At 32.4% G+C, this 25,880-nt stretch overlaps 3 protein-coding genes across 4 annotated transcripts; 1 reads left to right on the forward strand and 2 right to left on the reverse strand.

Annotated features, from left to right (window-relative positions):
* The first annotated feature begins 7,493 nt into the window (after window positions 1-7,493).
* LOC146955917 (ras-related protein RABC2a-like) lies at window positions 7,494-9,752 on the forward strand. Of its 2 annotated transcripts, XM_085724785.1 has the most exons (6): window positions 7,494-7,861; window positions 8,102-8,170; window positions 8,412-8,477; window positions 8,698-8,819; window positions 9,013-9,141; window positions 9,354-9,752. In XM_085724785.1, the coding sequence occupies exons 1-6, from the start codon at window positions 7,723-7,725 to the stop codon at window positions 9,462-9,464; spliced, it is 636 nt and encodes a 211-aa protein (XP_085580911.1). In that variant the 5' UTR covers window positions 7,494-7,722; the 3' UTR covers window positions 9,465-9,752. The 2 variants fall into 2 exon arrangements, with proteins under 2 accessions (XP_085580911.1, XP_085580918.1); XM_085724792.1 differs by lacking the exon at window positions 8,412-8,477 and having other exon boundaries at window positions 7,527-7,861.
* Window positions 9,753-10,633: 881 nt separating this feature from the next.
* On the reverse strand, window positions 10,634-13,147 carry LOC146955918 (Ankyrin repeat family protein). The gene is made up of 6 exons (XM_085724798.1): window positions 12,837-13,147; window positions 12,032-12,123; window positions 11,867-11,945; window positions 11,681-11,775; window positions 11,044-11,139; window positions 10,634-10,972 (listed from the first exon to the last, which is right to left on the reverse strand). Exons 1-6 carry the CDS (start codon window positions 13,006-13,008, stop codon window positions 10,895-10,897), a joined length of 612 nt encoding a protein of 203 aa, XP_085580924.1. The 5' UTR covers window positions 13,009-13,147; the 3' UTR covers window positions 10,634-10,894.
* A 4,916-nt stretch (window positions 13,148-18,063) lies between these two features.
* Window positions 18,064-19,380, reverse strand: LOC146955919 (zinc finger protein ZAT5-like). Its single transcript, XM_085724806.1, has one exon. The coding sequence runs from the start codon at window positions 19,097-19,099 to the stop codon at window positions 18,206-18,208; it is 894 nt and encodes a 297-aa protein (XP_085580932.1). The 5' UTR covers window positions 19,100-19,380; the 3' UTR covers window positions 18,064-18,205.
* Between the last annotated feature and the right edge of the window lie 6,500 nt (window positions 19,381-25,880).

Genomic DNA, 25,880 nt, shown 5'->3' on the forward strand with positions numbered 1-25,880 from the left:
CTTCTTTCATCTATCTAAATCAATGACACGTGTCATTATGTTGTACAAACCATACAAATAATTATTTTATTTTATTACAAATATAAATAAAATATCATGGGAATCCTAAAAAATACGGCACAACTATTAATCATTGAATCCTAAAATGATAACACGGGAAAAATATTTGTTATTGGTAAATATTATTATTTTTATGAAACAAAGGTGATGCTAGATGCATTACCCAAATTGATTCAGGAAAAAAAATAGAAATACGAAGAAAGAAAAGGAAAACTAGGTTAACACATTTTCAAAAAGACATAAATCCAAAGTTATGCAAACCTAACTTATTTCTTATGTAATCTAGGTTAATGCTATTAGGAAGAGAAGTGAACAAACAAAAAAATAAAGGGATAAACAAATGTTAGCTAACCTCTATGCGCATGAGTTACTTTCTATATGAATTAATTGATAAATATTAAGAAAACACTAGACAAATATTAAAAAACACAAGAAAATATTTATAACTCATACATAAAAAAAGTACGAGACAAGTATTTATCACAATTTTTAATGATGTTTTTATAAAATAAAAACATATGACAAATATTTATTATTGATACATAAAAAATTATGAGTCAAATATTTTTCATTTTTTTTTTGAAGGAAAATATTTTTCATTTTTTTAATCAAAGTAAAAATTAAATTAAAGAGAGAAGGAAGTACAAGACTAAGGAGCAAGGACATGACCCAATAAACCACAAAAGCAAAACTCAACAATTCAGTACAAAAATGGTAATAAAAGAGAATAACCTAAACAACCACTACCACAGACAATCCACGAACGCACGTAGGGGTGCGAAACCAAATTTCAAATAAACGCAGTGTGAATTTTCTAAGCATTTAAATAGGCGAATGGATTGTCTGCCAACATAGAAGGGTGTGGTTATGGTGCATAAGCCAAACTTATGCACCATGCATAAGCCCTGTATGGGTCCAGCCCATTAACACCACCCATTAATGAAATTGCTTTCTCCACCACAGAAAATTGCTTTTTCAACGCTCCTCTCTCTCTCTACTCATTCTTCTTCTTTGTTCATGACCTTCAACATTTTCCAGATTCCGGCACGGTGGCCGGCCGTTTTCCGGCGCCGGAGCCACGGTGCCGGAAAGTCAAACAATTCTTTTTTAAAAAACAATCACAGTTTTAGATATCCTTTTTCGCGTAGAGTTCAAATCCGAACTTAGTTTTTCAAAATCAAGCTCACAGCATCCTAGATCTACAATTGGATTTCGAAATTCGGACAAATTGCATAGCAAATCTGTGCTCAGCAATCTGGAACTTGGAGTTGTTGCAGCTGATGATGCTCGATGTTCTGCTATTGGTGTTTCAATGCTTAAGCTTGGTGGACATGTTGTTGATGTTGCGTTTTGCGTTTTGCTGCTATTGGTGTTGTTTTTCAAGCTTCAGTTGGCGGAATAAAAATATTTCTTCAATGAGATAGCCTCACTGCACCACCTCATCCTCACCATGAGATTATAGATAATCTATTTCTTCAATGTAGTATGATATATGTTATTTCGGATTGGAATGTTTTTATTTTATTTTATGTGGATTAATCCATCCATATAAAACATTATTTCATGCTATGTTATTGTTTTCTTTTATTGTATTTGCATGAAAAGATGATTGAACATCCACCCTGTTGAAAAATTCTTCTGCATATGTGGAATAACAAGGGTCGTATCCCCCAAAAATTCTCATCCTCTTCATTCTATAATCATTTTTCACCTGCAATAACCAAATTTTCCCTCAATTTAAACAAACATATCGTTTTGTAAATTAGTTTTTTTGAGTGCTTTTTGTAAATTATTTAATACCTGATTCATATTAAGTTTCTTTTGTAACATTTGAGTTCTATTGAAGAAAACAGAATAAATTACATGGATTTAGTGAAGAATCTAATTTCAATCGAAAGAAGTTACAGATTCTAAGGTTCATGCTAAAACTTTGTACCTTAAAAGGAAACACGAGTACATTTTACTCATTTTTCACCGTCTGACAGCTCATACAGTTGGGTTGCAACTAAAGTGCAACAAAACTACAATGGAACTAACAACTCCACAATTATGGTTTAATGGTTTTGATAGTCTTGTATGTGAAACCAAAATAATTGTCTAATAGTTTTGTAACAAAAGAAAATACTTTAAACCATTATTCACTAACTTCAGGGTATAGATTACTGAAACCATAAGTATGGTTTAATGGTTTTGATAGTCTTGTATGTGAAACCAAAATAATTGTGTAATGGTTTTTAATGAAACTATTATTGGTACATGATTTTAAATAATGATTAAGATGTTATACACTGAAATTATTACTGAAACCATAAATATGGTTTAATGGTTTTGATAGTCTTGTATGTAAAACCAAAATAATTGTGTATTGGTTTTTAATGAAATTATTATTTGTACATGGTTTTAAATAATGGTTAAGATGTTATACATTGAAATTATTACTGAAACCATAAGTACGGTTTAATGGTTTTGATAGTCTTGTATGTGAAACCAAAACAATTGTGTAATGGTTTTTAATGAAATTATTATTGGTACATGGTTTTAAATAATGATTAAGATGTTATACACTGAAATTATTACTGAAACCATAAGTACGGTTTAATGGTTTTGATAGTCTTGTATGTGAAACCAAAACAATTGTGTAATGGTTTTTAAAATAATTGTGCTGGTACTCCAAAACCATTTTATTGTGGAAATGGTTTATGTGAGTTGTACTTCAAAACCATTAAATTTCTCACAAAAACACTTTCTCACAAAAACACTTTCCCAATTTCTTTCCCATCATTATGCCAAAACCATTTTGTTGTGAAAATGGTTTCTGTGAATTGTATTCAAAAACCATTGGATGTATTTAATGGTTTTCAGCAGGTAACACAAATTCATCGATCAAAACAAAACCAAAATTAACTCGTAACAAATATCAATTAACTCGTAACAGCGATACTTTATATCAAAAACATTTTTGTTTTTTGACACTAACACGACACCAACGCATTTAATTATATTTAATCACTTTGATTTTTTTCAAATTATTATCGAAGGTCGCTGTATGTCCATTGTTCGTGTATCTGTTTGTGCATATATATATTGATTTTTTTCTTCTTCATTTGATTGATGGATTAATTTTTGGTTTGTGCATACATGAATATTGCAGTGTTCAAGTATCCCGGCAAAATGATTATTTAGTCCCTGGTTCAGTCAAAATGATTATCATTATTGATATTTTTCAAATAAAAAAAAAAGTATCCCGCTGAATGAAGTTGATTCAAGTATATTGCAGTGTTCAAGTATCCCGCTCCAGGAAATTCCATGGTTGTTTCCAATAATTTACATGTCGCAGGCAACAACAACGCTCGTATTGCATTGGATAACGAGGTCACCATCCTTGTATAATTCATACAATCAAAAAACAACCTTTGTAACAAACTGAATCAAAAAAATTCGAAAATCATTTCTTAGATCTAGGATTTTCTTTAAGCTTTCTTTGAAAAACGATGTTGGATTCATACTCAGAAGGAGAAATCGATTTGAAACATGTAAAATTTTGTAAAAAAGGTCGACGTTGGAGCTCCGGCCACCGCGCCGGAGCTGTTTTCCGTCGCTGGTTTTTTGGTAGGGATGACCGGAAGTTGCAGAGAGAAGGAGATAAGAGAGGACTGGTTGGATGACAAGATTAGGACACGTGTCCCTGATCTGACGGTTGTGATATGTTTGAGCTGAAGCACCAGATTATAACACATGTCCCTCATCTAATGGCTGTGATTAGCTTATGCATGATGCATATAAAAATCCTTATGCATAATAACTTACACCAACAGAGAAAGGACTCAAGTTCCAACAGCTCCCTTCAAAGTATTAGTAAGCCATAAACGCCCTTTCGAGCCAAAACAACCAATTACGAATCGAATCCACAGATTTACGGCGGTCTTGAAACTTCAGCCGAAGTCCAGATCGAGGGATGAACAAACAATAGAAATCTATCACACTCCACCAACGATTCAAGAAGCAACCATAGAGGATAAAATCTTTTAAGTATGATGAACGACTACTACCATCAATACGAAACATCTACGCACCTAGCCCTTTGAAGCAACATCAATATATAACGAGTCATGTTGAATCAAGATATGCATCCAACAAAACAACGCCAGAACTAAAGAACCCTGATTTTCAATCCAAAAAACCAAATTCAAGATTTTTAGACCAATTCACATAGCCGGAACAAAGCCACCACCCATCTTCACCTCCACGAAACAAAACAAAAACAAATGTCAAAAATATAAACGAAAAATCACATAGCCGGAACAAAGCCACCACCCATCTTCACCGACGATGATCTAAAACCCATAAATATAGTTTTCTTTTATGCATAAAGACACGAGACATATATTTATCATTAAGGTACATAAATATAATATGAGACACATATTTGTCATCATTGCGGCAAAAAATATACGGACATATTTAAAAATTCACGGGATAAATAATTTTCATTGATAAATAAAAAATCAAACAATTTGAGATTGAAAAATAATGGTCTATAAACTCTTATAACTATTGACCATATTACTAAATAGACAACAAGTGATATATCTAGGTGTACATCTTCACATACATAACAAATACTAATTGTTATCTATGATGGTTAATGAGATATTAACAACTTAACCTCAGTCACACGCTAGCAGGTACACTCCTAACAAAACTCTTGTAAACTCTAATTCCTTTTTCTACATTTTTGTTAAGATATGTCCGGAAAACCCCTCTGAAATAACGATAATTTGACAATCTAGGTCAACAAATGTATAACCAGGGTCAACTTCATTCATAGAAAAAATACTAATAATTATTACTATTAGATTATTAGACTGATGTTAAAAAAAAAAAAGGACCCTTTTTTTTCACCAAACTGAAATCGAGTACTAATTACCACATCCACATAAACAATTTATAGCAGTATGATCACATTCAATACTCAAAAGAATTGAAAAGGAAAAGAAAACACAGAAACCTTTACATAAGGCGCTCCATTAGCAAGGCCAACTAGCATGGATGTATCCATTGGTATAAGAATACTCAAACATGAGTCGCATATAGCTTCTCCCATAAAGTGTGTCCCAATGCAAGAAAGGTTGCTAAAATGTCCTGGGTCTGCTAACTTTTGATGTCCTGGGTCTGGTAACTTTTGTGGGAGATCCCTCTGAATCGCCACATGTTGTCGTTTGTTGAGGTAGATATGTTCCTTTTGATGCGGGTCCTAGTGGTTATGCATAAGCTCGCTAAGGAAATGCATGTAACAATGTTTACGTGTTGAATCTTCTCCCCAATCGGCCTTCTCCCTTAAGGTCTGATAGTACTCTCCAGCAAGGTTATCAAAATCGGGACTTTACTTCAAGTCGAAAGGGAGTAGCAAAATCGGGACTCGTAAAATCGCAATGAAAATCGAAGGATTTTACTCAAGCACTTTTGTAGAATCGATATAGCATAGCAACGTCGGGACTTGTAAAAATCGCAATCAAAATCGAAGATTCTACCAAAACAAAAATAATGCTAAATATATGTTATAAATTGCATATAGTCATAAATGACTAAAGTTCAAAGTCCACAAAATACATATACATAAATGATTTAAAGCCAAGATGCAAATATTCTATAGTAGTGATAATAATGCTAAACAACCTTGACAAAATACTTAATGGCAAATCCTAAATGCTTGACAAAATACTTGATCACAAGTGAGTAAGGCTATTGAGTTTTAAGGCAAAGACTAGAGGCCTAACAAAATATTTAATGGCAAAGCTTATATGTAATCATAAATCCTTAATAAATTGCCAATTATATGGCTTTTAGGGTATTTATAGAACCGGGTCACGGATTCAAATCGGGTCAATTTGCGAACCGGGTCAAAAATTGACCCTTATCAAAAAATGAACAAAATCCTTCAAAATCCTGCAATTTTGAACGGATTTCACGATTTTGTGCGATTTTGATAGGATTTTGCCTGCTTTTGGGACTTTGCTATGGATTTGAGTCGTTGAAGCTACGCAAAGTCGCAAAACCCAGAATTTTGGGACTTAAGTCGCGTTTTTGATAACAATGCTCTCAAGAAAGTTTGGTAATCATTTCAAAAAGTTTGGTACTCTCAAGCTCTTTCATTGGTATATATTTCTTCATAAAAAAGGGTTAAATATATTTTAGGTCCTTATAAATATATGAACTTTTTGTTTTAATCCCGTTAAAAAAATCCCCGAAAGTTTTTAATCACCACTTTTAGTCCCTACTATTAAGTCAACACATGTGTAGTCTTCATATTTTTGAATTAACATTTTTAGGAATGTTTAGCATATTATAAGAATCTCTTAAAAAAAATTAGAACTTTTTAACAAAGCATGAATCAAATATGAATTTTAAACGCCAAAAACATAAAAAAATTCACATTTTAATTCATTTTTTGTTAAAAAAAATCTATTTTTTTAGAAATTCTTATAATATTCTAAACATTTATTTAAAATTTCATTCAAAAATATGAAGGCTACACAAAAGTTGACTTAAAAATAGGGATCAAAAGTGGTGATTGAAAATTTCTAGATGACTAAAAATAAATAAAAAATATTAGAGGGAAAACGAAAAATTTATATATTTTTAGTGTCAAGAAACATATTTAACCCAAAAATAAATCACTTATTTATTACAGAACTTTTTCTAAATCTTGTTTGGCCCAACTTCTCATTTTAAGGAGAAGAGAAATTATATAAAAGCCGGGCCAAACACTATTCAAGAGCTTTTAGCTTTTGTGTTCTTTTTTCAGTTTTTGTTTCTTGTGCCCATTACTCCGTTATAAAAACATAATAATAAAACGGAAAATTCTATGGTGAACTTATGAGAATGACTTTTCTGATGAAGTTAACACTATAACATCAAAAATATAGTGACTAACACTCCACTGTTTGTATAATGACATCAAAAGTTCAGTCCTCATAGTATCATCAATTCATCAGATTAACAAGACTACACTTAATCTAATTTTATCCTACCTTGTTTTAAGCGTAACACCCCACAAGGTGTAACACTTAAGACTATCACATAATATCATCAACTTTGTTTGCATGTTAAAGATTCCAACGATAAAATAGTACCTGTAAGTCCAAAATGTTGCAAGCATTACTAGATGAATTACTTTTGATCATTAATTAGTAATCAACAATTTTAAAAATGAATTTAAAAATGAATCAAACATTAAGATCAAAATTAACTTTAAGTCCAAAATTAACTTTTTAAAAATGACTGCACCCTAGAAGCTCCCTAATAAAAAAGCATACAAGAATAAAACCTGAAACAGAATAATTATATGAAAAAGGAAAGAAAAGAATATATACGTTGTTATGTTGTGTTTGTGCACTCATCAGACAAAGGTGGCCATTTTCTTTAGCTTCTATATCACTCACTCACTTTCTCACACAAAACACTACTAAAATCAAAGATTTCTTCATCATACAAGTTCTACCTTTTCTCCTTTCTTTCTCTATCTCTCTCTACCCCTTTTGTTCTCTTTCTCTCTCTTTCTTTCTGCATATATACATACATACTTAGATATATATACATAGAAACATTATTCAGTGAAGCATTTCATTGTCTTCAATATATCTTTCAGAGAGTACAGGGAAAATGAGTTCTTCTTCTGGTCAAAATAGTAGCTATGATGTCTCTTTCAAGATCTTGTTGATTGGTGATTCAGCTGTGGGAAAAAGTAGCTTACTTGTTAGCTTCATCTCTGGCTCTGTTGAAGATCCTGCCCCCACAATTGGTATTTCATTGTTTCTCTTTTATTTGAGATAATTATATGGGAAGAAATATATTTAAGTATTTGTTTAATTCTTTAGATATTTCTGTATAACTGTTCTATTGTTCTTTTCCCTATTTATGCCATTGGAATTGACATAGAATTGATGAAATTATGAATAGATGTTTAGGTTCTCTCAGTCATGTTTCTTTTATCATATTTGAGTTCTGATTTGATCTGATCCTGTTGTCCAATGTTATGTAGGTGTTGATTTTAAGATCAAGCTTCTCACAGTAGGTGGCAAGAGATTGAAACTAACTATTTGGGATACCGGTAACTTTTTTTAACTACTATTTGATTTTTGATTTATAAGTAGGAATCAAATTCGGTATCCTGAAGTTTACAACACTCACACACGTTGCGCATAAATCATTTGCACTAGACATGCTTCAGAAAAATAGACCTTTTTCGAAGTTCCAGTCATTATGTGAATTGGATGCAAACAAATATGATGAAATTATCCTTAGAGCCTATTTTTGTTGAATCATTTGTCGTAACATTACTTCTATTGCAGCTGGGCAGGAAAGGTTCAGAACGCTAACAAGTTCTTACTATAGAGGCGCGCAAGGAATCATTCTCGGTATGCTAAAATGATTTGTCATTTTATTTTTTTGGGTGGTTGCAGGTTGCAACTAACTTTGAACTTTTGTTTTAATGCTAACTCTGGTTTCATAATCCCTAAGTGTTAAGGCAGTTTCAGGTTCTGCTTTAAATTCTGAGTTAAATATCGTGCATAGTGAATACAATGAATTATTAGATGTAACTTACACTGATACAAGATTAATTTAATTTTCCTTTAGTTTATGATGTAACAAGAAGAGATACCTTTACAAACTTATCAGAGGTGTGGTCCAAAGAAGTGGAACTCTATTCAACTAATCAGGATTGCATGAAGATGCTAGTTGGAAATAAAGTTGATAGAGTAAGTTTGTGTTTTGTCTTGTGCATGGATGTATGAAGCAAGGAAATGAATCATTAACTACTGTGAAATATTTCCTCAATGAAACATGTTAGCAAAATAATTTTAGTAAACATAGTCTTCTCATAATTTCCAGTTCACATCTTGGTGTCTTCTGTTCAATAATTTCATTACTGGTTTATTTATCTTATTGTAGGAATCCGAAAGGACTGTGAGCACAGAAGAGGGTCTAGCACTTGCAAAAGAGTTTGGCTGTTTGTTTTTTGAATGCAGTGCCAAAACTCGAGAAAATGTAGACAAGTGTTTTGAGGAACTTGCACTAAAGGTATGGTTTATGGAATCATATTCATATGATGAAAGAAAGATAATATGAAAATAGTATTGACTCTTTAGATTGAAGACATATTCAACATCCGACACATGTTGATGTCTGACATCGACACGGCAATGAGACATCTGATTATATTCAATCACTTTTATTTTCTCAATTTGTTACCAATGTCGATGTGTAATTAAAAATATGTTACCATGTCTTAGATAATGGAAGTTCCTAGTCTTTTGGAAGAAGGAACAACATCAGTGAAAAGGAATATTTTAAAGCAAAAACATGAACCACAAGCATCCCAAGATGGTGGTTGTTGCTTGTAAAATGCTGCAATGTGGACAGTGAGTCGTAAACTAACACATCTCGAACCGGTCCTCTTATGTATTATTCTTCCATAGTTTCTTATTGGCGCAACTGTCGTTTGGATTCTCAATTAATTGTACCATAACAATGGGGAATTGGTGACATAAATGCCAATTTGCTTGTATAAATTTCATTACTGTGTTATTATTTTTAGCCTATATATGAAAAATCTGGTGCACTGGATCAAAATTGTATGAGTGTATCCCTCTCTTCACATGATTAAACAAGTGTAACATGTAATACTAAAAGAGGCAAAGATACCATAGCCAAAAGATTTTTTTTTTCTGTATTTCTTTATAGCTATATTTTCTATAGGTATAAATAAACTATTTTATAAAAATATATAATAAATTGCTTTTTTTGAACCACAACCTCAAGATTTCCTTCACCGATGTGAGTAGTTATGATGAATTGGGTTTATTTGTTGGTTGCTGGTGATCATTTGGCTACGGTATGCATTTTGGTTCTAATGAGACGAAGTTCTGGGTTGGTTCTAAAGCAGAAATTTCTGCGTACTACTTTTGCTTAGTAATTTTCTAAATTAGATGACCATCTTCTTTTTATACTGCAATAGTGTGTTTGGATATGGTAATTGAACGACTCTTTAGCTGATTTTACAATCCCAACTTTTAATTAAAATCAAAGTAGCTGCTACTAACAGACAATTTCATCCCTGGAGACATTGGTGTGATGTGAATTCCACATGATGTCATGTTATCTAACAACTAAACTTACAACAGAAACTGTTTGACTTGTTACAATTTCAAAGACTAAACTTCTAATTTGTAAAAGATGAGCACAATTTCGACAAAATTTTAAGGACAATTCTCTGCTAACTTTTTCAAAATCAAAGTGCAGTTTGAAGGAAAATCGGAATTTCAGACTTCAGGTTTTGAGAGGTGTGTAACTACAACACGTTACAATACTAAGTTGTAATCAATATTTTTATTATTGTTTATCAAATCAAACCAAGCAAAACTTTTTGGGCCCAGCAATTTGTTGATTTAAAAATCAGCCTTAGCAAATTATGCATGAATACTATCAACGTTGATGAACCTGTGACGATTAAAGGGAGAGAATTGAAGTACAACCATCAAATTTTCATCAAGGAGCCAACAACTGGACTAAATTTGGGTAAATCTGTAAGTTTAAATGTGAAACTAGTAAGTATCCTGCTATAGAGTAATTCCAATGTTTCAAATGACCAAACAAATAAAAACAAACCAAGTCGTCCTAACCTGACCCCTGCATCCTCATTTTTAATTCCAAAGTTATAATTCATAAAATCACCTCCTCGATTCTAAACTAGGAGAAATGAATATACAGTGATACAGATTGGTCTATCAAAATGGAAATCAATATTTCTACTAACCACCATGCTAATGCTATATTAGATTTCCATGGCAGTAGCAGCAGCATCAAACAGCCTCCTTGCATCTGTGCCAGGTTCAGGTAACTCTGCAGGGGTCTGCCAAAAATTATGTTAGCAAATGTTGAGGACTAGAAACTGATATTTTTAAATTCGTTTAAAAGCTATACCTTTCCATATAAGTTTTGCTTTGTGGATGATGCACCATTAGACAGCAACAATCTAATTACATCAGCATGCTCCCCTCTTGCAGCATGATGAAGAGGCTGCGAAAATAGTCACAAGATATGGAGAACAAATAAGGAGAAATCATGTACATAAAGTTGGAACAGGATTAGGGATTAGGATTTAGCCGGTATCTACTCATTTGATCCCCTTCCCAAAAAAAAAAAAAAAACGCACAAATAAGTTTAATATTAAGTACCCTACATTGTTATAATTAGTGGATGTTGGGATTCAGTTTGGGGAGAGTCAAAAGTGATTATGATTTATGAAGATTTAAAGTTGATTTTGATACATTTAGGGGTACTCAAAGAGAATTCTGTTTGCCTCTAGGGTTTATTCTAATTAAAGCTAAGATTTTCAGCTTTTCCCTCCAAACATTATTTTTACACTCAAATTTATTGTTCAACTCATTTTTACAACTCATTCAGACATAAATTATTTTCTAAAATAAATTTTACAAGTCAATTCAATCAAAATCAATTTTCAATATCATAGAACCAACCACACACCAGAAGGTCGTTGGATTGACTTTGGCTTATTGAATAGGAACTCACACTTTTAGAAGGATAAATAAATACTCACAGTATCACCCTCAGAATCAACTGATTCAAGCATCCTTCTTATATGCTCAGCATTGTTAGCTCTGTTAAGTAGAAGTTGGACTATATTTATAAATCCTGATATGGCCATTCAAAGAAAAGTAACATCACAAATCTTAACAGATAAATTTAAAAAGTTCAACAATTAAAATATGATAATTTAAACTACCTCCTGCACAAGCATCGTGTAAAGGAATTGCCCCATCTTCATCTGTAGCCTCCAAGTTGGCTCCTCTTTCTAGTAGCAGCTGCAATTCATTGATCAAGATCAATAATCCACGACATGTTTCAGATTAAAAGCATAAAAAAGCATGAATGAGCAATGATATCAAACCTGAGCGCATTCGAAATGACCATATAAACAGGTCAAATGAAGAGCAGTATCCCCATCCTCCACCGGTTCATCAATACTACCAGTCAAGTTATCTGCAATTATGCAACACAGGGTAAGCATCATAAGAACTAAGAAAGGATACCAATAACTTCCCAGTATGCTAGTTAGGATGTCTTTTAGTTCACATATCAAACAATCCAGAACTATTGTAAAAAATTCAATGTTTAAAACTCAAATCGGATATCAAATCAACGAGATCTTTTGGCCATGGTTCAACTGTTTTAAACTGATTGAACTGAGACGAAACCGGATGTTCAAATTCCGCTACGCAACATATAGCTGATAGTATTTGACAACATTTTGTACTAAATAGCATACCGCATCGGGGAACAACTGATTTGTTCAAAATTCCAGTACGCTATAGCGCCTAAACAACATTGAACGAAACAGCTATCAAACCTCAAAATAACCAAAATGATTGCACTTCAATTTTTTAAAATATCATATAATTATAAAGTTTTCTCTGCAAATCATCCCAATCCACATCAAATCAAAAATATAATCACTGCACAGAAACATCGAACTCGAACCAGAATCAAATCACATAAAAATAAAACAATTTATCTAAAACATTAAAAATAATAATTAAGGTTTTAGATTGATATATTTTGAAGTTAGCTATAGGGTTTAACAAAAAGAGGTAAATATTGAATTAACAGACAGAAAAATTATGTGTTAGAGAGATAGAGAGAGAGAGAGAGAGAGAGAGAGAGAGAGAGAGAGAGGGGGGGGGGGGGGGGGGTACCGAGAGCGAGGCGGAGGGCGTTGAGGTCACCGTGTGTGGCGGCATGGGAGAGGTCACGAAGATGAGGAGGAGTATCAGATTCTTCAGCAACAAGACCTTCTTCTCCGAAGAGACCATTCGATTCTTCATCGTCTTCTTCATTCAAACCATTGCGTCTTCCTGGAACCGCCATTGATGTGATATTCTACTATCTCTGCCGCCGCTTCAACTTTAAACTACTCTGCCACTGTTCTCAAATTGGCTTTACGGTTTACAGTCACCCGTTTTTTTCAACTATGTATGTTTAAGAAAATAAACCATCAAACGAACTCGGTGTAATTAAACCCTTAAAAAAACTTTTAATTTTTTTTCTTTTGACAAAAAAATAACTTTTAATTAAAGTTTAATTTCTTCAAATAAAAAAGTTAAAGTTTAATTGTATTTTTGCATTAAATTGGTTTAATCTTATGTATTATTTATTTGTTTGCGTTATCCTTCCGGTTCTTAGAAGAAAGGAGTCTTAGTAATCCAGAATTTGGCTGGTAGGGATAGTCTAGTCAAAAATTGTTTCGCCCATGAATCGAATTCGGGCTCTTTCAAACGATTCGTCTTTGGTGAAACTCATTTACCACTTGAACTCAATTTCTTGATTGGTTTACTTTTATGTATTGTTTCGTGTGGATTGTTGTAATTTGTATTAAGTTCGTTTAATCATATGTGTTGTTGTTTGTTATGTGTTAATGTAATTTGCATCAAGTTTGTTTAATCATGTGTATTGTTGGGGCGGTGGGGGCATAATAGGCTAGACTGGCCTACGTGGGTCTACGGCCTACCCTACCACAGGTTTGGTTAGATCAGACTTTTTCATTAAATAAAGAAGACCTAGGTTTTCTTAGAAGCTTATTTAGCTTAAAAGGTTAGGCCACAAACCATTCAAAAAACTTTTTAGGTCTATTAGGTTGGCTTATTCAAAATACAAAATATAATATAACTGTCTTGCACAATTCGAGATTATGTTTTTCTATTTAGATGTTTAACGGTGATTAGGATTCTTCGAATCCCCTCTACTGTTCTTGTTGGATTAATTCATAGTTCCAATTAAATAAAACCTAAGGATTATATAAACAATGGTTCATTCGTATGAAGAATATTTTTATCCCTACAAATGTTGGATTGCTCTATGACCTCCATAACTAATATGTGAAAGCCATGGATGTGTCCTTTGACTTCAACACCTCTTGTACATCCTGAATTGTCATCTAAAGCATTTACACTCCACGATGTTGTCTAACCCTTATACCCTAAGGGTCCCTAATAAACTAATGACTTTTGAGCAAGTCATATGTAACGATTTGATTGAAGCGCAAGATTCAGGCTATGAACCTTAACCTAGCTTATAAAAGATTTAAAATGCGAAGCATATGAAAAAACAAATATAACTCAAATCATAATGAATAAATTAATTAACTTCACCCAACATATAAATAGAGGTTTTAAAACCCTAAGCTTAGAGGTTTAATTACTCATGTTAACCGATTTCATAACAAAAGAAAAGAAAAACATACTTTAGAGAATAAGAGAAGGAAGAAACCCTGCCTTGAAGCTCTGATTGCCTGAACATTGTCTTGTACTGCCAACTTTCTAAATGAATAAAAGTGTATGCAAGAGTCTTTATTTATAGTGCATCATCGCTTAGAGGTTAAGAGATAATAATTGGGCTTTTTCCTTTAATCTAGCTTGAAAAACAAGTAAAATGAGCATTTTACCCGCATATATGTGCTTCTACGTGTGAGGCATTAGCTAGAGGGCTTTCATGCACCTGGGCACTTTGGACAACCTCTCGGGGGCGAATTTTGCAATCTTCCGTCCTATTTCGATCGTTCTTTCGTCTTGAAATACCTTGGAACTTGGGATTATTTTTTCGCGATTTATATTGTCTTCAAAAACCATCTAAGAACCATTGATCTTCAATTTTCATATCACTTGATCCTTCACGAGATGTCTTTCTTTGTCGATTTACATGATTTCTAACTAAAAAGACTCAAAACTCCAATAAAGTTGCATGATTTAGGATAAAAGTGAATTACAACGACTCGAATAAAAACAATACAAAATGTTCCTCAAACAATGGACAACTCCTCTAAATAACCTCTTATTTGTCTTCAAATATAAAGAAAATAACTAAAATCGTAGCATAAAATATCACATGATGCTCCGTCATCAACTATCAGCACTAGAAGTTAAACCAAACCGATCACACAACATTCCCAAACTTTTGAGAACTCAACAACGGAAGGGAGAAGTAGTTCAAGGAGGATCAAACTATGTTCTTACTGAACTATGTTTTTGAGGTCATGTTAACAATATAGAGAATTAGATATAATAATAAATAAGGCTAACAAAGGTAGCTAAGGGTTTTGTTAGAATTACAAAACCGTAACATATGAAAATAAGGGTTACAAGATAATATAATGTGACCTAATGAACCCTACTAACCTAAAAATATAAAAGTTCAATAACATAAGCCCAATAACTTATTAGTTTAAACAAAATAATCTTCAATAATCTATACTGTATATAAAGAAAATAGTATATTTTGGCTCTTTTGAGCTGACTTTTTCTCTTTCTAAAATTACTCTTAACTTTTAATATAAATAACACATATAACAAATAGATAAGAGTAAATTCAAATATCAAAATAAAAGTGTAAAAATCACGATATGAGTATATATATGTCCAACTTTTTTCCTTTATACTTTAAAAAGTGTAAAAAACTAGATGAGTATATTTATACTTACTTTTTCATTATCCCAATTATACCCTTAAACAACTTTTTCTATAATAACAATTGTTGTTTTTTTTATAGGACAAGAGCAAAATGACAGCAAAAAGCAAGGCTCTTAATTAAGTTGGTACCCTACTTTAATCTTTTGCCAGATGCTCATAAATATTATTAAAAAAAGGGGAAAATACAAAAAACTAGGGGGGACATAAACATAACCTAGTAAAACCACATAAGAGTATAGGTCGACCCCAAACGGATGATAGAAATTAAAACAACACACAAATGTATCAACCTCTAATTAATCCTAAAACTAATTAAAGGTCTTCGATGCGGTGATTGAACCTTTTGTCAACACGGAGGCAGTTCATGTACCTTCAACTCCCTGCAACAATGGCGGTAAGCTAAACGACCATTTTGAGCCTCACAAACCAAATAAAACAAAGTGAATGACGAATCTTAAGTTGGCGTATGAATCATCTGCCAACACAGAAACAATTCAAGATCCATCAACTCCATGCACGACAACAAGCATTAACGACTCTTTCGAGTCCACACCATTCCATTTCAAACTTCTGTCGAAAACGACATATCGAAACCAAACCTTTGCGTCTTCTCTTGTATGACTGACGCAATCCTGAAAGTTTGAAACCCTGTAGATCTCAACAAATTTGGAATGGAATCGGGAAAATAAAACCAAAAATGAAATGCAACCATCGTGCAAGTGAAACACAGAACCGCCGCCACTTCTAAGGCAGATATCGGCGGCTTTAAACAGCAACCGAAGGAACCAACCCAGATGTTGCAGATCTAGCAACACCGGGTTTTAAACCATCTAGGCCAGATATGTAACTCAAGACCACCAAAGCAATCTTGACCCAAAATGCCTTCTTTTTGTCAAAAGATCCGCACTGAGACCTCGAACCACCAAGTGAGAACTACGAGAAAGTGTTTTGAAACGAGTCATGGGGTGCAGCACCGGTGATTATGAACGAGCTCAAATCCACCAGCAGCAAAGTGGACACCGAATTGACTTTATCCTCACCTGCGAAGTGTTGAAGTACTGGTGCAAACGGTGAAGCGACCACACCACTCACACAACGGCTACATGATGACCTTGAAGGAGAGGACACGACAGGGAAAGTAGTGGGTGGCTGCTAGGGTTTTGTGTTTGAAAGAGATGATTGAAAAAGCGAGAGCTCTCTCGAAAAAAATCACAAAAAAAAAAAATAATGATTGTTGTTGGTGTCATTAAAAAAAATTAAAATTTAGATTATATTTTTGTTATATTGTTGGTGTCATTGAAATAGATAAATTATGGTTAGTTTGGTTTGTTATAATTTGAAGACAACAAACATCTATATTTTTATTTTTAATCTAAATCAAAATTTCTTAAAAAAACACTGTTCATAATTTTCAAACATTAGCGCAATAAAAGTGGTCGAGCCTTGAATAAATTTGCGTATAAAAGAATGTTATTTTTTTTTACAAAAGCAAAATAATATTCATTCATTCAAATTGATAGAATACAACATGTACAATAACAAAAAAAAAAAAAGAACATGTACAATAACATGATCAATATTGCTAAAAACATAAATGGTGAATCTGCGAACAAACCAAGTTAATAGTATGTAATGTAATGGCAATAAAAATAATCGAAATACCAAAAATTGTAAAGAAGATTGTACTCAGTGCACGCAAAGCAGCACATATTTTTCGCTTCTTTTTTAGTTTTTTCACGTAAGTCTACTTTTCACTTACATTCTTAATTATCTTTTTATTCAAAAAAGGAATAAAGATAGGAATTGCACCTAAAAGAAACATTTTTCTACGCAAAGTGAATATGAATAAAAGAATACTCATTTAACATGCCGTGAATATGTATCTAGAGCAGATTGAAAACTATAGTGACAGGAGCAAATAAGGCAGAAAGGGTGAAGCATGTTTTGACTTGTGACTGAATCAGCTCATTATATATAGCGGTATTCATAAATTAGATATAAATTTAAAGAAGGAAAACGTGAAATTATCGTAAAAAAAATCATGGCAAATTTTACTTTTTCGTCCACATGACACAATTTGATGAAACTTATCTTTCTAGCTCAGAAATCTGGCCCAAAGGAACTAACTAACTTTCAGTTTGTAGTTTTATGGTTGGCAAGTTCCTTTCTTCTTCTGTTCACTCTCTTTCAATTTCAAATCACATGCATCACGATTATATATTTCATAAAAATGGGCTAAGGAGTTTTTAAAAATATATAATTAATAACAAACTGCAATAATTAAATTTGACTAAATCACAAAATGGGGGATTGTTGATCAATGACTTTGAGCCAATATTTAAAGGAAATATATAATTAAGAAAATATGAACATAACAACTAATATATTAACATTTGTCTATAAAAAATTCATAAAACTATGAATTTAGTACATGTAAATTAAATAATTATAAGACACTAAATGAATAAATTCAAATTTCAATTTCAATGTAGAATGAATGAATGGAAAGAATTATCAACATATACAAGTTTAACTGAACAAGTAAAAATAAAAATAAAAATAAGGTCAATCAACTAATGCTGATTACACAAACTTGAGGAACTTTAGTAATGGCAATCCACCAAAGAAGAATTAGAGAAAGCAATAACATTTTCTCTAGGCTGAAACGAAAACTTGGATTGATCTTTTTGATCAACTTCTGGAGCTGGAAGATTCAAATCCAACTTAAAACCATTCCTAGGTTTCTTAGCTTCATGAGATTTAGGACTACCAATACTCAAACTCATAGAAGTTGTTGTTGTCGTTGTCGTTGTAGATGTGTTCACAAGATTCCTATGTCTCCGCATATGTCCCCCTAACGCTTGCCCCGATGAAAATTCGGCACCACATATCGAACACTCATGAACTTTTGATTTTTTTGTAGTAGTAATAGTAGTAATAGGGGTTGCCGCGAAGGCTTGCAAAGAGAGTATGGTATTCATGGTTGGATCATAATGATCATCAACAAAAGAAGATGTTGTAACTGCTTGCTTTTGTTGTGTAACATTACAATTTGCCTTGTTAGGTTTGGTATGACTTGCTCTATGTCCACCAAGTGCTTGGAATGAAGGGAAGCAACGATTGCAAGTCTTGCATTCGTAAAGATAAAAATTTGAAGATTTGTTGTTATTGTGATCGCGATGATTTGATACATGTGTATTTTGATGATCATGACGATGATTATGACCTTGAGCTAATAGAATGAGACAATTCGCCAAATCTTCTTCTTCTTTTTCTTCTTCTGATCGGTCACGCAAATCAATTTTAACAAACTCAATTCCTCCTGAATTGTTGTTATTATTATTATGATAACTTGTGCCTTCATTACAAGAATTCGAAACCGGCATAGTTAACCTAAGTGGAGATGGTAGCCTTTGACGCTTTGTTCGTTTTCCTTTAATAATTTGTTGTGTATGTTCCTTGGAAATCATCATGACTTGATCTTCCAAGACTTGCATTTTTTTTTAGTACTAAATTAATGTAATTTGAGAGAGAATAAAGAGAAGAGGGTGTAAGGTAAGAGATGAATGAAGGAATGAAATAAGAGGGTGATGTTAATATATTAGTGGTGTGAGACAAAGGTTTAAAGGTGCATGTATAACCCGTGATGAAGAGTATATAAATATAACCTAAATAGTTTTAATTTTGGTTTTGCCAGGGTTTCTTTTCCAACCTTGGAAGTTATATATAAGGATAATGTTAGTATATTATACAGGTGTGTAGTGTAGGCAAGAGAGAGAGAATGATGTATTGTGAAGTATATGTGAGGAGGTAATGGAGGAAACGAGTGAGATTCGGTTGGCTTTGAAGCAAACCCATTACTTTTTCTCAACGATTCCTTTTTGGAGGAGGATTGGTTTGCAAGCCTGGAACCACACACAATTTGACACTTTCACCTCTTCCTCTATATTTTTTATTTGTATTTTATGATGAGTATAGACCAACTTACTTTTTTTTTTTGTTTTACAATATACAAACTTATTTTAGGAGTAACTCTTTTTGATACAACTATAAAAGTTAATTTAGTTAGAAAAATTTAGAGGTGAAAAACGTGAAATCTCACTCTAATTAAATCCTTTACTAATTTTTGCGATTAAAGAATTATACCGTTTTTTTGTTTAATTATAACTTAATAATGACATTAAATTTTGTCAATGATCAGCCATTCATGAATATCACCATATTTACCAACGATAATGCACACAAAATTGCAGACAAATTGAACATTTCTAGCTATGTAATTTAATAATTTGTCGATTTTTTTTATTAATTGGTCGATACTTTCTAGTATTTTTTATCATAAAAAAGTTCAGTTGATTTTTTTTAAAGAGAAAAAAAGTTCAATTGGTATCATATGTTGAAATATAATAAATAATTTTAAAGTGTTATAAACATGTAGAGTCAGTCCATTCAAATAATTTTAAAGTGATATAAACTTTTAATTTGAGGATTGAAATAATAAACTGTAATGCCCTACATTGTATAATTTGTTTTTGAAGAACCTTACAATGTATATATTAGGCAGAGTAACTATATATGTCAAGATTTATTTATGGTGTAAGTTGATTCTCCACTCTATATTTATATAGCTCCTTTTTAGTTTCTTTTCTTCCTTGTGTTGCTGTTGGTTCTTTTTTGTCTTGCTTAATTTGTTTCTAGAACATAACATTTAACTAATTTTCAAGCACCCAATTTAACTGATATTCTGTTTTCTTTTTTGACCAAAATTGATAATATGTTTAACAAACTACACTAGCAAATTAGTTATGGCTTAGACAGATCCTTACTTAATTAATGACGTGTGATCATGCCAGATTATCTTGTATTATTAATCATTTTTCTATTTATATAATAGGCATGACTTGATGATTAGTAGTAGCTATACTGTACACACTTGCTAAGAAGGGGAATTCATGTGCAGTTGACCTTAACCACTTGTTTAGCAAATTAGTCACTACCTTATTGGCTAATAATCCAACAATCACGCCTCATATATGCATGACCCTTTTTTAAATTCATACTTTCATACTCTCTCCCAATCATTTGGCGTCGGTGTAAAGCAGTCACTATATTATACAAGATGACTCTCTACCTTGAGTCCCAATTACTTCAATTAACTAATATACACCCCCTTTTTTATCATATTTAATTATGTTTTTTCAAAAAATTATCTTTTCCAAAGAAAAATTAAATGCAAAGTGCATTCAATTTGCTCTCTTTTTCATTTTCTCTATAATCAACTACCAATGAAAATTATTTTACATTTTTCTATAAAACTTATTTCAAAGATAACACAAAAAACTATGTTACAAACTACCTGCATATGTTTTAGTTTTCTTAATAAATGTGATTTTTTTGTTTTTGCTTATAATATGAGACGGAGGGAGTACTTTATATTGATGATAGTAATTTGCTATATGAGTGATGCTAGCAACACTCATTTTTCAACACTCTCTAACAACTTTATTTGTAAGTCGGAAAAAGTTTTTCATCTCAATGATGCCTTGGAGTGAGATGAAATTTATTTAAGAAGTATATAAAGTTAAGCGTATAGTATTACATGACTTTAAGTTGTGTTAATTTACTCTACCAAAAATTATAGTATATATTATAATCTCCACTATCTTTTTATAAGAAAAAAAAATCGGAGAACCATAGAGTTATTATTAATTAAAGTGACAATAATAACCATTTTATCCTTCTGAAAAAGATTTGAACTCGGTCCCTTGAAATTATAAGGTAAAATTTTTACTATAGAACTAACACCTAAAAGAAGCCTATTTTTTTTAAAAAAATAATATTTGTCTCGTTTATTAAATATTTTAGTTATTAAATATATTTTTACAAATGTGACATCGAATAATTTAAAAATTGAAATAATCATCAATTAAGTGATCAAATATGAGTGTCAATAATTAAAATTAATTTTAGAAAATCATTATATTGACAAAATTTAATATAACTAATTATAAATTTATATATTGCTTTTTTTTTTGAAGGAAAATTTATATATTACCTAACTTTTATATTTGTGTGAATTGTTTAAATGAGCTTATATGTCAAGACAAATGTTGTATTGTCATTTTTTTTTCTCCATATCCTTTATGAGTCATGTCTATAAGTATATACGTTGGAGTACCTTCTTGTATAGTACTCCCATTTAAGTATGATTATTATCTTGTTTTATGCTTCAAAATAATATAAGGCCTAACTGTCCTATAACATTCGAGAAGATTTGTTTTCTTAAGAAAGGAACCAATATGCATCAATGAAGAAAACTTATGAAAAGGGAAGTGGAGTAGTATGGTGAAGTATATATGCATGGACGGTGAATATGACGTAAGGGATTTCGTGGTGTAAGGTATAGAGTATGTGAGGATATAAGAGGGTAAGAGAGATACTTAGCGTAAGGATTTTCTCATATATGGATGGAATGGAGAGGTTGGCAGGGCACGTAATGGCCAGCACCAGCATCAGGTATAGGTTAGCTACATTATTTCGTGGCTCAAAGTAAAGCATCTTGTTCTAATAATAAAACTGTTCTCAATTATTTGTTCATTATTTAGTTATATTTACAAGTAGATTTTAAGAGTCAAGCTTGGTAACACAAGCTTGTGATTTAAGTAGGGGTATTAAGATGTTGGAAGGTTATTTGACGTGTCAAAAAAAGTAGTTTTTAAGAAAAAGATCTAGTCATAAAAGTGAAGTGAAAAACGTTATTGATCTTTTTTTTTATAAGATTAAAAAACGGTACATTTTAAGATACTTTCATTGCTTTTTAACAAAAAATGTTAGCAATACACCTGGTTTTCATATTGAGGGCGGGGATAAAACTTTTGATCTTATCGCTCTATTTTTTAACTCGTCCACTGCATCTACCAATTTACATCCCTTGTGTATTTTTTTTAATGGAAAAAATACATTAGATACTAAAACCAAAATAGTACAGATAATACAATGAGTATTCAATCGGAGCAAGAAAAAAATTCTAAGAATAAGAACGAGAATGAAAACTAGCAACACAACGCAAAGAAGCAAAATGGTAAACATAAACATCCCTTAGAAGTGCAAGGGAATGGACTACTCCTGCTTTGTATGAGGAACCAGTATAATTGCTCTCTCTCTCTCTCTCTCTCTCTCTCTCTCTCTCTCTCTCTCTCTCTCTCTATCTCTCTCTCTCTCTCTCTCTCTCTCTCTGACCAGTTAACACTTAGAAAAAGTTTGAAAAAACCAACACAATTCAACCGTCCTTCTTGTGTTTTTCTCACATTCAGTTGGTATGAGTGCACAATTTGTGCTCAGCCACTTAAATGTGTCACATAAAAGATCCTAAGAGAAAAACCATGTCTACTTCTGAACAAAAGCCTAGTGTCATTTTTTGTCGTGGTGGTCCTAGTGGTACTGATGTGTCGTATGATTACAACAACAGTACTTCTACCATTGAGAAGAAGAATTATTATGTAAGACATCCATCCTTCAATGGAGATGCCACAATTTCTAGTTGATTCAGAAGGAATGGTGGTGGATAGAAAAAGTCTGACTAAGGCTAAAAAAAAAATCTACATGAAGCAACATAGAGTACGGCTTATTCTTGCGAAAGTTTTGTCTCATTCAGAATATACCAGTATTGTTGATAAATCCACTGCTAAAACCATATTTAAGTCAATGCGTTCTACCTATAAAGGAAACCAACATGTAAAGGAAGCTATGGATAACTAACCGGTGCATCAACATGAGCTTTTTAGAATGAAGGGGGATGAAGATATTGAAATCATGTATTCAAGGTTTCAAACTCTTATATCCGGCCTTCAGGTTCTGGATAAAAGATATATTGTTCATGAGCATGTCAAGAAAATTATTAGAAGTCTTCCTACCAGGTTTAGACTAAAGTTTACATCCATTTAGGAAGCAAAAGATTTGAACAACCTAAGCCTGGATAATCTGATAAGTTATCTCTAAAGTCATGAAATTGAGCTTATTGGAGATGAACCTACTAAGAATTCCAAATATATTCCTCTGAAATCTATGGGAAAATCTGATAAAGCTCTTCAAGCTGTTGAATCATAAGAAGAGACTCTTGATGAGGAATTTGATGGTGATTCAGATGTTGAAGAGATGGCATATATGACCAAAAGATTTCAGTACCTGGCCAAGAAGATGATGTTTCCAGGTAGAAGCAGTGGATCAAGAGGATCAGGCTACAAGAACAAGAAAGATTATCGAAATAGATGCTTTAATGACAAGAAACATGATCACTTCATAGCTGACTATCTAGAGTTACAGAAGGACAAGTCAAAGAAAGAAAGTTTCAAGAGCAAGCTCAAGAAAAGTCTCAAGGAAACATGGGATGAGGATTCAGAATCCGAAAAGCATGATGATGAAGCTAATCAGGATCTGATGACTACAACAACTTCTGATGCAGAACCCGAAGCAGATTCTGATGATGATGATGAGGTATTTTCTGAACTAACTCGTGAAGAGTTGGTCAATGCTATCAAATAACTTGCAAAGTGTTGTATCAGAAAATCAAAATTCCTAAAAGTTTTAAAAATCCAATATGATTTGGTGATAGAAGAGTTTAAGAAACTAAGTATTCAAAATAAATATCTCTTAATGAGAAATGAAATTTTGGAGAAAGGTTGGCTTTCATATACTGAGAAGAAAGCTGATAGACCTCTGAACAATATGATAATCCTCATGAGGAGTTTATCATTGATAGGAGCAAATTAGCCTCAATAATTTATGGGGGAATTAGAAACAATGGAAAAGGGATTGATTTCTCAGAGGAAGCACCTCTTAAGAGGATGCAGATCGAAAGAAATCAAAGAAAACTCCTTGTTCTAAGTGTATACATAAGGGTATGTATTCCTACTTTGTTCCAGAAGCTGGAAAAGCTAAGGTTCTAAACAAGTTAAGATCTGGAAACTCAGAATTTAGAGTTTCGATTAAATCAAAACCAAAGATTGAAGAGTCTAAGGTTCTAAAGAGTTCGAAACCTAAAGCTAAGAAGAATTCAAGACCAAAAACCTTTTAATCAAAAGTCTTGAATGATTCTAAGCCACATAGCCTGAAGCCTAAGGCTCTGAAGAAGGAAACTTCCTTCAAAACTAACCCCAAAGGACCCATGAAAATATGGGTACCTAAGTGTGAAGTTTTTAAGTTTTAGATATGCTATATGGGAGAATCAAAGCTTCAGTCATCATACCTGGACAATGGTTGCTCACGATACATGACAATAGAAAAGCATATGTTCCAAACCCTAACACTGAAGGAGGGAGGAACTACGGGATTTTCAGGAAATAAGAAAGGTAAGATTATTGGTACGGGAGCTATTGGTAATTCTTCTATCTCAATCAATAATGTTTGATTTATTGATGGACTTAAGCATAATCTACTAAACATCGGTCAATTTTGTGATAGTGATTATGAAGTGGTGTTTGATAAGAACACATGTCAATGACTCTGACAAATCCATAATGTGCATAGGTAAGAGGAAAAACAATGCTTACAAAATAAATTTCTCTAAATTAACTGGTCATAAGGTAGTTTGTCTTCTATCAGTGAATTATGAAAAATGGCTTTGGAAAACATGTTTAGGACATGCTAACTAGAGATTAATCTATAAGCTTGGCAAGTTAAAACTTGTCAAGGGACTACCAGAGTTAAATTATCACTCAGATGCTCTCTGTGAAGCATGCCAGAAAGGGAACATTGTTAAAGCCTCTTTAAAAACAAAGAACATTGTCTCTACCTCTAGACCCTTATAAATGTTGAACATTCATTGATTTGGACCAGTAGGTACTGCATCAATTAGTGAAAAGAAATATGGATTAGTCATAGTTGATGATTATAGTAGATGGACTTGGGTTAAATTTCTTAGAACTAAAGATGAAACATTTGATGTGTTTAGTATCTTCTGCGCTCAAGTACAAAATGAAAAGGAATTGAAATTTTGAAAGTTAAAAGTGATCATGGAGGAGAATTTGAAATTGAGCCATTTGAAAACTTTTGTGAAAAACATGGAATTATCCATGAATTCTCTTATCCTATAACTCAACAACAAAATGAGGTTGTAGAAAGAAAGAATAAATCTTTACAAGAAATGGCTAGGACCACGATCCATGAAACTAAGATTGCTAAGTACTTTTGGGCAGAAGGTGTAAACACAGCATGTTATGTTCATAACATAATCTACATTAGACCTATTATGAACTAAACATGATATGAATTATATAAAGG

Source organism: Medicago sativa, chromosome 1 (genome assembly GCF_051527215.1).
Source record: "Medicago sativa cultivar Bolivia chromosome 1, Bolivia_mono, whole genome shotgun sequence".
In the NCBI taxonomy this organism is placed as follows: Eukaryota; Viridiplantae; Streptophyta; class Magnoliopsida; order Fabales; family Fabaceae; genus Medicago; species Medicago sativa.